Genomic DNA, 13,589 nt, shown 5'->3' on the forward strand with positions numbered 1-13,589 from the left:
GAACGGTGGTGTGCATCTTAATTATGGAGAGGCTGGATGTAATGCTTAATGATAATAAATCATCTGTAATCGAAAAAAATATGCTCCTTGTATACCTGAAAATTTTGCAATAAAATGTTATGTGTATGGATTGATGCCGAGTCTCTTTTCAAAAAAGAACTTTCATGTTGATTACCTCTACATGATCTTTATATTAGGCATGTATAGTGGCATAGGTTGAGTCATCTCAGGTCTACAGAAAATATTATAATATGCAAGTGATGAACGACCCAGGGTTTGTAGTTTTGCACCTTGTCCTTTGCGCAGAAAATTCAATCCATCTACTTAATTACTCCGTCACACGATCCTGGGGTTGAGGGTGGATAAGCTAACCAGCTAGCCACGTAAGTTACGCGCTAGAGATGCCTTGAGACACACTACAACCTTGTTCTTGGTCCTTCCATCCCCCTGGAGACCGGCAACCAACGCAACGCAAGATGTAGCACCCGTCACATCATCATGTACTACCGCTGATGCCACGGGCATAAGAACAAACAAAAGTAGATTAATGCGTGTGTTGCTCTAGACTAATCCATGGGGCAATGGAATCGGGAGGGAGTCCAGGATCAAGTTTTGTAATGTATCTCAAGGTTAGTCTCCTAGTGATTATATTATGGGCTCTCATGTTGGCTGCCTGCAAGGGTTCCTTGGGATTGAGTATGAACCATTTCCGTTTGCTACGTGATCGAGAGTAGCAGTTTGTTTATGGATGCTACTAACGGTCAAAATTGTTGATACCGATAGTACTAGCAAATTAATGCTTGATAGATCAGGTACTTCACCAGCTTCTCCTGGGTAATTTCTTATGTGCAGCCACTGTGCCAATCATTTCGGTTCAAAGGTACGTCACGAAGAGAAGCCATCACGAGGCGACTAGGGTTCCCCGGCTGCCTCCCGTCGGCGCTGACGATCTGCCTCATATCTATGCCATTCGGGCCATGGAGGCGGGTTGAATCTCAGCCCCGACCGGCAGGAGGGCTCCGCTTTTTTTTGTTTTAGGGTTAAGATTTGGTGGGATCGCGCTTTCTCCAATAAATTCTTACAGCCTTCAGCCTCATCTCAACGGCATCAAGAAGCTTGTAGGAGTGGTGTGGTACTCGAGGATTTCTTCTGGCTCGAGGGATCTCCAGATCGTCTTGGAGCTTCATCGGCGCGCGGTTATTTCTTCTTCTTCTTCTTCTTCTTCTTCGTCTCCAGAACGGATGTGGTCTTCTTAACCCATTTGGCGACTTCTCGTCCGCACCCAACAACATCATACCGGTTCAGGAAGAAGCGGCAGCGGAGGCGCACCGTCTACACACGGTCTGAAGGTTGAAGACGAAGGGCATCTAAAAAATTTCGTTATAATTTTTGTTTTTGTTGAGATGGTTCTCTTAATAGCAAGGTCCTTTTGGCAAACAAAAGCAACTGTACTAACACGTCACAGCAAAAGTGTACTCTTTCCAAGATTACACGGGACCTCGCTGAATTACCGTCCTTCGGTTCAGTTGCTCTACAGTCTACACTCTGGTTGCAAAAGTGCAAAGGAAATCAGTAGCTGTATATCCTCGCCGCAGATGTCATGTGAACTGATTCTTGAACGGCGGTGCCCGATATTAAGGTCCGCCGTCCGTCTTGGATTCCTGCTGCCATCGGCAACGGAGGCAGGCACGGTTCGATGCTGAATTCGAGCCATGCTTCATGATTCATGAGATCCCTGTGTTCCCCTTCCCTGGATCCCTCCTCTCACGCGTCTCATTCGCAAGCGGCTCATCCCTGATGCAACGCCATGATGAGCGTGAGCGGCAAGCTGGAGTGTCGCCCTTCTCGATATCTTCTGCTACCTTTTGATCTCCCTATCTCCTCGAGGGTATATGATGTCATGATGAAAATTGACAAGAAAGAATCGGAGATCGAATCAACACTTGAACAGTATGTCCATGTGGTACTCGAACATGAAAGACTGCTATAGCTACTTGGTTGGTAGCTCTGCTCTGCTCCCGCCTTTTCCTTTCTGTCCGTGTTAGCCATCCAATAGTGCAGAAAAGGGCCTGAAACTGAAACCTGGAGCCTTTCGTTTTTGTTCGCTGGATGCTCCACCCCACCCGTCCACCGTAGCCTGCAAGTTGCAGCCAAGTTTTGCAACGTTAACACGGACGTTTTTAGGAGACTACGTCGCATAGCCATGGTAAAAATCAACTTGGTTAGGGTTTTTAATCACGCCGTGTTCACTACAATCCAAAAGCGGTCGATCATCTGAATTTGAACTTGACCAGTAACTTGGGTTCTTATCCTGAGCTGCTGACATGATAGCAAATGGTATTTTCTGTCGACCGATGATTAGTCAATTTCTAGATACATTCTCCTGTCCAGAACAACACGTATACTAGCATATACTTAAAAATAGACATAGCACATGATGTTTCGGTGTGGAAATTAAAAACAGATACAGTCGTAATTGCATCTGAATTTACTACTGCCGGTGCAGGTTCCTTTGGACGTGTGTAAAATCAACTTGATTAGGGTTTTAAACTGTGCCGTGTTCACTATAATCCAAAAGTGGTCGATCACCTGAATCTGATCTTGACCAGTAACTTGGGCTCTTATCCTGTGCTGACATGACAACTGCTTCATGGAAGGTGATTTGCTGACGTGCAGCTAGCCGGCCGGCGCTTGTTAGTCAATTGCTTGATACATTCTCCTGCCCAGAAAAACACGTATACTAGCATATATACACGATTATATAGACATAGCACGTGATGTTAACTATGTGGAAATTAACAAAATATACAGTCGTAATCATCGAAACATCTGCATCCGAGTTTACTACTACTGACGGTGCAGGTTCCTTGGAGGGGCAGGTGCAAATGTAGGTGATGTCTCATGCGACCTAATCCTCCATGACATCGAGTCATCGATCATTGCTGAGATGGTGCCACATGAGCAAGAGCTTTCGTGCGTTTGGACTCGTATGGAAAATTCAGGTGCAGCGGTTGACTAGACTGTTGCTCGAAGTAGCCGGTCGCCGCAAGCTATACGCGGCTCGATCGCAGGCTGAAAGCTGAAAGCTGAAAGCGAAAAGAGTCAAGACTAGTATGCAACCTGTCGTTCACCAAGAACATGCCCCCATCCCAATCCGATCGAAAGTGCAAAGCGCAAATCGAGTTCTTTTCTCTTTCTTTGTCGACTGCAAAGGAAAGCAGAGGTGTTTAGCAGTAACATAGGTGATCGGCGCTACGCAAGGTTGGGAGAGAAAAGGAGTCGGCGTTTCGCTTTGCCTTCTTTTATTTTATCTTTTCTTTTCTGCCGTGGATGCCAAGCTTAAGAGAGGCTTATATGAGAATGTTGTTGCGTACTTAACAGTGCAGAGGGTAGTGTTTCGCCGTCAAGTTTTGCAACGTAATGGTAGATTTTGTACCTGAAGCTTGGAATACGGGCAGCAGATCGACAGATTATCTGTGCCTGTGTTGTATACTCGGGGTAGAAAAAAACAGAATGGAGAATTCAGGCGATACTATATTAAGCCTTCTAGCCGTCTTCCGACATCAAAATCAGAGTGGCGCAGCGGAAGCGTGGTGGGCCCATAACCCACAGGTCCCAGGATCGAAACCTGGCTCTGATATATTTTTTTTATCTTTTTTTCTTGCTCAAGTATTCGTTTTTTCTCTCCCGCAATCCATCGTGACAACCTGCAAAAACATTCTCCGCAAGTTCATTTACAGAGAGAAGTAGATTGCCAGTATAACTTGGTTGTAAACTGCTGTCATCCTGTCTCACAGAAGGGATAAAATTGGTGCCATCCTACAAGTTCATGCTGTCCAAAGTAGCCTAAGCAAACCCATTATTAGCCTTGCTAGCAATGACCAACTAGCTAGTCCAATGCGGCCCAGTTGTAGATTCCTTCTACCCTTGATAGGATCACGCCATATTAGTGCCTTCAACTAGCTTATGTCCCCTCGCCGGAGGGCCGCCGTTGCTTTGCGTATACAAAGACGCCGCTGGGACAAAAACATTACCCAGCAAGCAGAGGCACAGACAAACATATATCGTTTGCATTGCACACATATACTCTGCTTGATTCCATGTATCATAGTTCGTTCTTTCATCACTTCCTAACATACTCCTATCATATATTTTGGTACCAAATCCATCACAGAACTGGTAGAACACCGTCACACCGTCAGGATGCAAACGGACGCGTCCGTGAAATCCGTTGCATCTGCCGACTAAGCCGCGCAAGCTAATTTATTTGTTCGTGGAGTCCGCGTAACCACGTTCAGCTGCTCGCGGAGTCCGCTGGACAATACGGACAGCCGAGGCACACTAGCTAGCTTAATAGTTTGTCGCAGCTTTTCTTTGATCAAGAGCACGTATACACTGCTAGCTTAGGCGCTGCCCTGCACACTAGCTACATTGATCAACAGATTGCAGTACATACTTTATCTTATATACACGAAATGATTCACAATTTATACTTCAGTGTACATATTTTGGTACAGACTATGAAAATAAAATAAAATAAAGTCTTCCAAATATCTCCATTTTGTTGCACTTCACTTGTATTAAATATAAACTAGTACTCCAGTAGGCAGTAGCTGAATTATTAGTTGGTACGGTTGTTCAGAATCTGAACTTCAGATACATAACTTACAGTAGCTGCCCAAATGCAATCTAACCACCAATAGTGCAGAAAAGAGGGCTCCAAACAACCCACATCGTTGGTAACATTTCCTCCACGTACCTTGATTTCAAAAGTCCCCCTTTCCAGAAACTCAAACCAGTGCAGTTTCCCAGAGATGATTACATGCAAACAATATAAAAGCGGAGAAGTATGCAGATGCAGGCAGCTTAATAGGCACTGATAACATGTGATTCATCTTTCTGTACTAAAAACTGAAAAATTCTTTCGTTACATCTTACACTCAACATCCCAGGTTCCCAAAACTGTCAGTGAAAAGGATCTCAGACACATGAACAATGAGCTAATACAAGCAACCCCACGGCAAAGACAAAATTACATGATTACTCCCCAGAAGTTTCTCTAACACTTTAAACAGAATGTATGAACTATAATGCTGCCACAAAATGAGTTTGGGTAGGTACCATTGGTTGCCCGATTTCATCAGTCAAGGGGTGAGTTATCAAAATTAGTCTCAGCCTGTGACGGGTAATAAAGAATGCTGGCTTTGATCAGCTAAGATTATATCAAGTGTTCCTGACAATCCATGAGAGCTGCCACATCCATGAGTACATCATTCCAACGCCACAGTAGACTGAAACCATCATGAGAGGCAGGAAAGGAAGTCTATCGCCAAACACATGGTGATGAAATACTCGAGACCATAATTCTATAGCAAACATTCCTGAAAGATATCCCAAACTGATCCATCCAGTGAATTTTTTCTTCACTAGGTTGCCTGATCCGTTTACTTTCTTCCCTTCCCGAGCAGAGTTTGCAGCAAAATGGGATGAAAAACCTACCCACATGAGGGCACCATAGGTCAACAGCAGCAGCACCTTTATAGGGTACTCTTGGTTCTCAAACAACAATGGGAATAGGGAGTAACACGAAACTGCAAATACAATTTGTTCAAGCAAATAAAGAACATGATCAGCACACAAGTCAATGTTTAAACAAAAACATGTCGCAATTGTTCAGAGGACTCATGCTTCACAATGTGGTGATGCTGTCAGACAATACTTTCCCAACTTATGCCATGAAAGAATGTGAAATTAACAAAAAAAATGCCAATTGGGATGTGATTAAGACAAAAAAAAACTGTAGCAGAAACATACCTATTGATAACAAAAAGTAATGCCTGACATCGTCCAAGCTGTCCATGGAAATTAGGGCAAGTGGGATAGTGAAATGAAGTGATGCCTTCTCGTGCACATGCCATCCAAACATAAACCCACAGGAACAAGCATATGCCACCCATCTAATTATGTGTTTTGGTTGGGGGTTGGTGAATGCTTTCACAAGACAAGGAGTCATAGCAAGTATAACCAATAAGAAGGTAGTCATTGGGGTGACCTGCAATCCATCAAGTTCAAATACAAAGCTTATCAAACCCTAGAGTTAATCATTCTTCCCTTGGGTAGAACAAATGGATATAGCAGAGAGAACCTTTGGAAGAACAGCAAAAGGAGATGAATCACCAACAAGCCCCCTGGTAAATGATCCTTCAGGCATCTCGATATCAAATCCTAGTCTTCTAAGAAGGAATGCAAGGATCTTGTCAAGTATTATATAGAATACCCAAAAGTTTGGGGCCCAGTAAGCATGGAATAGACCCCGGCCAAAAGGAAACAATCGGCTAAAGAGTTGTTGCATCTGCAAAATTACCAAAGCGATAAGTGGTAGCCACAGTGTCAAACAACTGAAGTCATGAGAGCATATTGGGACAACTAATTACGGGCACAAATGTTACAAACTTCTAGAGTGATGTCTTCATGAAACAAAAATTGAGACAATATATATATAAAATAATGTTTAATGTTAAATTTCTCTACTATTTTTGTGCATTGTAAGCCAACCAATGGCATTTAAGAGTGTAGAGTTCTAAGAATACAAGGCATTGGCTCATCTAATCCGCTGCCATTCTTTATGTATTTATGTGAACCAGAACCAACAAAGGTATTACTCCTACTTGATTACTATAAACTTCAAATATTTCTACCAAACTCAGTGTTAAATTACTGGATTTAGGACTAAATTCATGAGACCATATTGATATTACTGTTAGCACGTAAAATGGAAAATGGTACAAAGAGACTCACGTTAGGGTAAATTTCTTTATGAAACTGAACTTAGTAATATATAGACAGAAAATATTTCTTGCTAAATACGTGCACTAGATTCACATTGTTGAACTTTAGCGAACATAATGGTTTTTAGGACTGCAGAGTCCTGAACATACGCATGAGCAAAAATCATAAAATCATAAAGCAGGGATGCCAGCAAAATCTAGTAAAAGAGATGGAATGTAGTCTTGACTACAGAGGCATCAATTCGTTCAGAGAATGTAGTAGACCAAGGTGAGAGCATCTTCAGTTATACATCATAGCAATTACCAGAACTGAAACAGAAGTTACTAGAAAGGCTCAGATTTCCCAATACTGCAGTATGTTGATGATACCCTAGTGATAATGCCTGCTGATAGTACACAGCTTGCTGCTTTGAAGGATGCTCTCAACGAGTTTAGCAAATCAACTGGCCTCTTTGTGAATTTTCATAAGTCATGTATGCTGCCTATTAATGTCTCGGATGAGGAAATTGCTAGGCTTGCGCAGGAGTTTGGGTGTGTTGTTGGGACAATGCCCTTTACCTATCTGGGATTGCCCCTTGGCACTACAAGACCAAGAATACAGGATTTGTTGCTCCCTTGTGGATAGATTAGAGAGAAGATTGGTAGCTACCTCCACCTTTCTAGCATATGGAGGAAGGTTACAATTGATCAGATCATGCCTCAGCTCCCTACCAATTTTCTTTGTGTGCTCCTTAGATATTACTCTTGGTGTTGTTGAGCAGATGAACAGAATAATCAGGCACTGTCTTTGAGTGACCGAGAGCCTGACTCTAAAGGGAAATCGCTAGCACCTGGGACATGATTTGTAAACCAAGAGATAAGGGTGGTTTGGGTATCCTGGACTAGCAAAATGAAGCTTTTTTAATTATCTTCTACATAAGTTCTACAACAAGGATGATGTGCCTTGGGTGAAACTAGTCTGGAACTATTATCCAAATGGAATTCCGCTTGCTTTTAACAGGTGTGGATCCTTCTGATGGAGGGATATATTCAAGCTAGTGGATAATTATAGAGCTATAAGCACCGCAACTGTTGGCAAAGGAGACACTGTGTTATTCTGGAATGACAGGTGGTATGTGTCCTGCTAAATATTCCCCACGACTGCATTCCTTTGCTCTTGATAATTCTCTTTCAGTTAAGGAGTTGATCCAATATGAGGATAGATTGAGTTTGTTTTATCTTCCTCTGTCTCAGCAAGCTTTCGAGGAGTACAACTTGATGCAAGAATGCCTAAACGGTATAGTCATTAACCAAGAGTCCAATGATGTATCGTTAACAGTGTGGACGAATGGTGTATAAACAGCACGGATTTCGAGTCGCTCGACTAGTCGATGAGTCGCAACTGTGAGGTCAACTCAATGTCTCGACTCGACTCATTTGGTGAGTCGAGCGACTCATTTAACTAGTCACCACTAACCTCGACTAGTCCAGTTTTTTGAGTCAACGACTCAAAAAATGACCCCGCCTCTTTTTTTCAATATTGCCTGGAAAATCTAGATCGAGGTGCTCAGTATTCCCCATGAAACCCAAAACGAACCCTAACTCCTGCCAACCTAGACCTCCCCCTTGATTGGCCCCGCCACAATCCTGCCGTCCGGCGCCGCTGCAAGCTCATGACACTACTGCTCCAAGGCTCCTCCACTGGTTGATGCAGGTGCTCTGCTCCTCCCTCTGCTGGCTGCTGCTAGTCTGCTCCTCCGCTGGTCGCTGATGCTCTTGTTGGTCTGCTCCTCCACCGTAAACTGCTGCTCCCAGGATCCTCCGACAACTCTCCTTCGTCGGCCTTCTATTGTATCACATATTTACATACTAGTATTATACTATTAGTAATTATACACATCGATATGTTACAGTACCTATCGCTGAACTCATATCGACTAGTCGACGTGAGTCTTGACTAGTCACGACTAGTGTATGAGTCGCTACCCCAGATCGACTTGTCGACATCACCACTAGCAGGAAATTCTCATGGATTTGGCAAAGTAAAGTACGGTTGCGCATCAAGGTGTTTGCTTCAGTGATAGGTTGAATACACGTGATATACTAAAGAGAAGGAATTGGAATGTTACTACTGACTTCACAAGTTCCTTGGTCCAAAAAAAAAAGTTACTAGAATGATACAAGCCTAATCAGCTTCTCTTCCATATACACATTTTGTTTTGTCACAAAACTAGCACGAAGCAATAATTACTTGATCATAAGCTTTGCTGATTTTCTACTGTATTCTATGTTAAATGACTAAAAATAAGCCTAGAACAGTTCTAATTCTCACTAATGTTTCGTTCCTCCTAAGCTCTTTTTTTCAACTTATGTTAGAAACTGGTGATTGCAGAAGACTAAGCAATAGTGATCATCAAGAGATATAGAATTCCAAAACAAGTTAACCAACCGAGACTCACCTGCCCGTAGTACACAAAGGGCGCAAATGCCATGGCGAAAACAGCAAGCACTCCAGCTCCCATGAGAACCAGCCTCCCAAGGCCTCTGACCACACCCCGGCCACAGCAATAATGCCGGAACAGGTACACGAAATACACCGGAGCAGCCACGAGAAAGAGGTGCTTGGAGCAGAGCAATGCTGCAAACACAACTCCCCCGGCAAGATCCTTCCCCTGCTCAAGGAGGTGCAGAGAAAGCAGCAGCAGCCCCAACAGAAACCCGTTGTACTGGAAATGGACATGGTCGACGGCAAGCAGCGCGGGCGACCAGAGGACGAGCACGAGAGCGAAGAACGGCCGCTGCCTCCGGCGAGCGTCCGTCGCCAGGAGGAGGACGGACGCGAGGAGGAGGAGGTCCGAGAAGGCGACGGTGAGGCGGAGGTAGAGGAGGTAGGCTGCTGAGGAGGGCGGCGCGTCGGGCACGGGGATGGAGACTAGGGCGGCGTCGACGAGGGGCGCCGGGAGGGAGAGGAGGCGGGAGAAGTGGGCGAAGAAGGGCGGGTAGTCGAGCGTCCACTGGGAGGAGACGTCGGTGTACCACTGCCGCGCCGGGAGCGCGTGGGTGAGGGCGAGCCAGTAGCGGTGCACGTCGAAATCGGTGGAGCGGTAGGTGGGCACCAGCAGGAGCTTGACACAGGTGGCGGCGGCGAAGGCCCACGCTGCCGCCGCCGTCGACGACGGCAAGGTGGAGGCGGTCATGAGGGGCGTCGGTTTGGTCGGAGATCTGGGGGATCGCAACGGGTGAGGTTCGTTGCCTGGAACTGGAACGGCACCCCACGTAAAGGCCCATTAACGGGCGGGCCCTGCCGGCCCCCGTGCACCCCTGGCTAGGCACGCGGCACGTAAGGCTCGCGCGGGCCGTTGGCCTGTTTGGCCAGATTTCGGCCCCAGCGTGAAATAGCTCCAAAAATTCGGGGTTCTCTTATTTGTGATGGCATCCATGTCTTGAATCTCGAATGAATTGTGTATGACGGTGTTGATTTGCTAGTTCCAACTAATTTAGGAGAAGTTTATGACAACCAAATGGACCAACAGAACAAAAAGGAATCACTCTCCCAAAATTACATTGCACAAGTGTTTCGCCGCTCGCGGTGGCCAAAAGTCTAGCCTTAGTTAATTCATAAAAGGCCTTCAGAACCGTGTACTCCGTTTCAGGAATATGCCAAAATTTACCAGTGTGAAGGATCTCCGTTGGCTTGGTTGTGTGGGTAGTGTGCATAAACAAATGGGCACCGCTAGGGATCGGCTCCCGATCCTGGCTTCCCATCGGACTAGGATAGAGACGTACGATGTGTTCTACCTTGAACGTCTGATGGACATGGTGGGCCTATGTTGTTTGCGTATGGAATTTTTCAGCATTTTCTTCACATAATTAATGCTAATTATGTGCATTCCGGAATTGACTACTACGTACTCCGATTTCAAACTAATTCAGGATTTTATTAGGAAACAAATCTTGATGCAGGAGTATCTTTTTCTATTTTTGGAATCAAATTCGGGATTTTATTAGGAAGTAAATCTCGTTTCTCGTGAGCGACTTTTTTTGTAATGAAAATTGTGTCGAAGGCAAAAATAAAATATTTTATGAGTCCACAGAGCTACAGTAGCATGGTATTGCTTTCATTGACAGACCAATGCTTCCTTCGGCAATGAAATTATTTTCATTGTCATGATTAGACATGGTTCAAAAGAAGTGGGGATGTTGCTTCAAAACAAATGGAATACATAACTGTTTGCTACCATCAAATGCAAAATTTGCTCCATGGATAAAACATTTCAGTTCCAAATCAGCATTTTTACAAGATGGGTAATGGGGCAAATGTTTCCACTAATTCTTCTATGCTTTTTTTTCTTGGATGCTTCCTAATTACAGATGCTATGCATGCTATTGCAGTAGATGAAGCACACTAGAATGATACTAGTGAGAACTATTTACATTTATTATGCTACTTGTTTCCTACTTGCTTCCTTCTGATGCTCGCTATGCTTCATTCAGATGATGGTTGTGTTTGCTTCGGACACCACCGGTCGATTTTGGTTTGCTTCCTTCCGATGGTCGATGTGCTTCATCTAGATGGTGGTAGTGTTTCCTTCAGACGCCACCGGATGATTATGCACACTTCCTTTGGATGGCTAGTATGCTTCATTCAAACTGTCGTAGTGCTTCATACATATCATGATGACTACTATGAGATTTACTTAGGGCATTACGACAAAGAACATAGACCACCATCCAGCATGCATCTATGCCTAAAAAGTCCACCTTCGGGTTAGCATCCGCACTCCTTCCAGTATTAAGTTGCAAGCAATAGACAATTGCATTAAGTACTGTGCGTAATGTAAACAATACAAATATCCTTAGACAAAGCATTGATGTTTTATCCCTAGTGGCAATAGCACATCCACAACCTTAGGGGTTGCTGTCACTCCCCCAGATTCAATGGAGACATGAACCCACTATCTAGCATAAATACTCCCTCTTGGAGTCACAAGTATCAACTTGGCCAGAGCCTCTAGTAGCAACGGAGAGCATGCAAGATCATAAACAACACATATAAGATAGATCAATAATCAACTTGACATAGTATTCCATATTCATCGGATCCCAACAAACACAACATGTAGCATTACAAATAGATGATCTTGATCATGATAGGCAGCTCACAAGATCTAAACATGATGGCACAATAGGAGAAGACAACCATCTAGCTACCGCTATGGACCCGTAGTCTAAGGATGAACTACTCACGCATCAGTCCGGAGGCGGGCATGGTGATATAGAGCCCTCCGGTGATGATTCCCCTCTCCGGCAGGGTGCCGAAGAAGATCTTCTGAACCCCCCGAGTTAGGATTAACGACGGCGGCGTCTCTGGAACTGTTCTGGTATTTTGGCTCTCGGTACTAGGGTTTTCGGGGACGAAGGAATAAATAGGCGAAGGGGCGGCGTCGGGGGAGCCAGGGGCTCCCTCCCCACGTCCCGGCGTGGCAGTGCCCCCCCCCCGCACCGCCATATGGGGAGGGCCCCCTGCTGGCCTTCCTCGACTCCTCTTCGGTCTTCTGGAACACTCCGTGGAAAATATGGCTGTGGGCTTTTGTTTCGTCCAATTCCGAGAATATTTGTAAAACAACTTTTCTGAAATAAAAAACAGCAGAAAACAGGAACTGGCACTGTGGCATCTTGTTAATATGTTAGTCCCAGAAAATGCATAAAAACATTATAAAGTGTGAATAAAACATGTAGGTATTGTCATAAAACTAGCATGAAACCTAAGAAATTACATGGAAGCAAGGAACAAACATGTGGATTCATAATTTTGTGACGAAAAAAGGAGCGTCAACAATACTTATGTTACCTCACAAAGATCTAAAACACATATAGACACAAGATGTGATCACAAGTTACCTAGGCCAGCCCTTCATTAAGTGGCGTGTACAATTGATTTCACAACTACATATACAAAGGACTATTTGGATCTAAATGTCCGAAAAAATGCAGAAAAAATGCACACATTTGGACCAGTTCAGTTTCGTATTACCTTCTTTCCTGAATCATATTTTCGTATGAGAGATCTGAGAGTGATCCTGTGAGCGGTGGAAGCAGACAACGACCAACTGCTTCGGCCGGATTGAAGGCTGGTGCCCGGTCTGTCGATGGTTCCGCTGCCGGCCCCCGGTTAGTTATGCCCTGGTGATGTCTCCACGCGGCGTAGCGTTGTGCCCGCCAGCGTACGAGATGTTGTGGTGGGGGGTTGGATTCGGGAGGGTAGAGTCTGGGGGGCAGCGAGGAATCAAATCGAGGGAGGCGGAGATGGGAGGGGAATCAGGGGAGCGCTGCGGAGAGGGGAGAGATAACATTTATAATTAATGTAGAGCGATGGGGTAGGGGCATAGATGGTCGTTCATTTTGAGATGAGATCGACGGTATCGGGAAGGTCCGCGCATTCATTTCCAATCGGACCCCGATTGTTAGTGTTTACCTAAACAAATACCATGAACGGCACTCTGTCTACGATAAGTGTCTTAAACATCAAATATCCAGAGTTCCGTCTAACAGATATGCATTGTTGAAACCTATGATAAGTTACATTTATAATAGTGCAGTACCTAGCATAATTAGCAAATCATGGATTAGAAGCATTCAACCATCCAACTGCCAAGAAAAATTTATAAATTGCGGGATTATGTTTATTAACCTAACTTTAGCAATAATCTTAATTATATGACAAGCACAAGTTGATGCATTAATTTTTTTTATGCATATACTTCAAATAAAGGAGTGGGAATATTCATTGCAGTGTTGTTGCGGTCAGAAACCCACCGGCGA

At 44.5% G+C, this 13,589-nt stretch overlaps 1 protein-coding gene and 1 non-coding gene across 2 annotated transcripts; one reads left to right on the forward strand and one right to left on the reverse strand.

Moving 5' to 3' along the window:
- The first annotated feature begins 3,568 nt into the window (after positions 1-3,568).
- On the forward strand, positions 3,569-3,640 carry TRNAM-CAU. Its single transcript has one exon. It is a non-coding gene; the product is annotated as a tRNA-Met (tRNA).
- Positions 3,641-4,874: 1,234 nt separating this feature from the next.
- Positions 4,875-9,964, reverse strand: LOC124690170 (probable dolichyl pyrophosphate Glc1Man9GlcNAc2 alpha-1,3-glucosyltransferase). The gene is made up of 4 exons (XM_047223596.1): positions 9,227-9,964; positions 6,146-6,352; positions 5,815-6,052; positions 4,875-5,591 (listed from the first exon to the last, which is right to left on the reverse strand). The coding sequence occupies exons 1-4, from the start codon at positions 9,962-9,964 to the stop codon at positions 5,224-5,226; spliced, it is 1,551 nt and encodes a 516-aa protein (XP_047079552.1). The 3' UTR covers positions 4,875-5,223.
- Between the last annotated feature and the right edge of the window lie 3,625 nt (positions 9,965-13,589).

Source organism: Lolium rigidum, chromosome 2 (genome assembly GCF_022539505.1).
Source record: "Lolium rigidum isolate FL_2022 chromosome 2, APGP_CSIRO_Lrig_0.1, whole genome shotgun sequence".
Taxonomy (NCBI): domain Eukaryota; kingdom Viridiplantae; phylum Streptophyta; class Magnoliopsida; order Poales; family Poaceae; genus Lolium; species Lolium rigidum.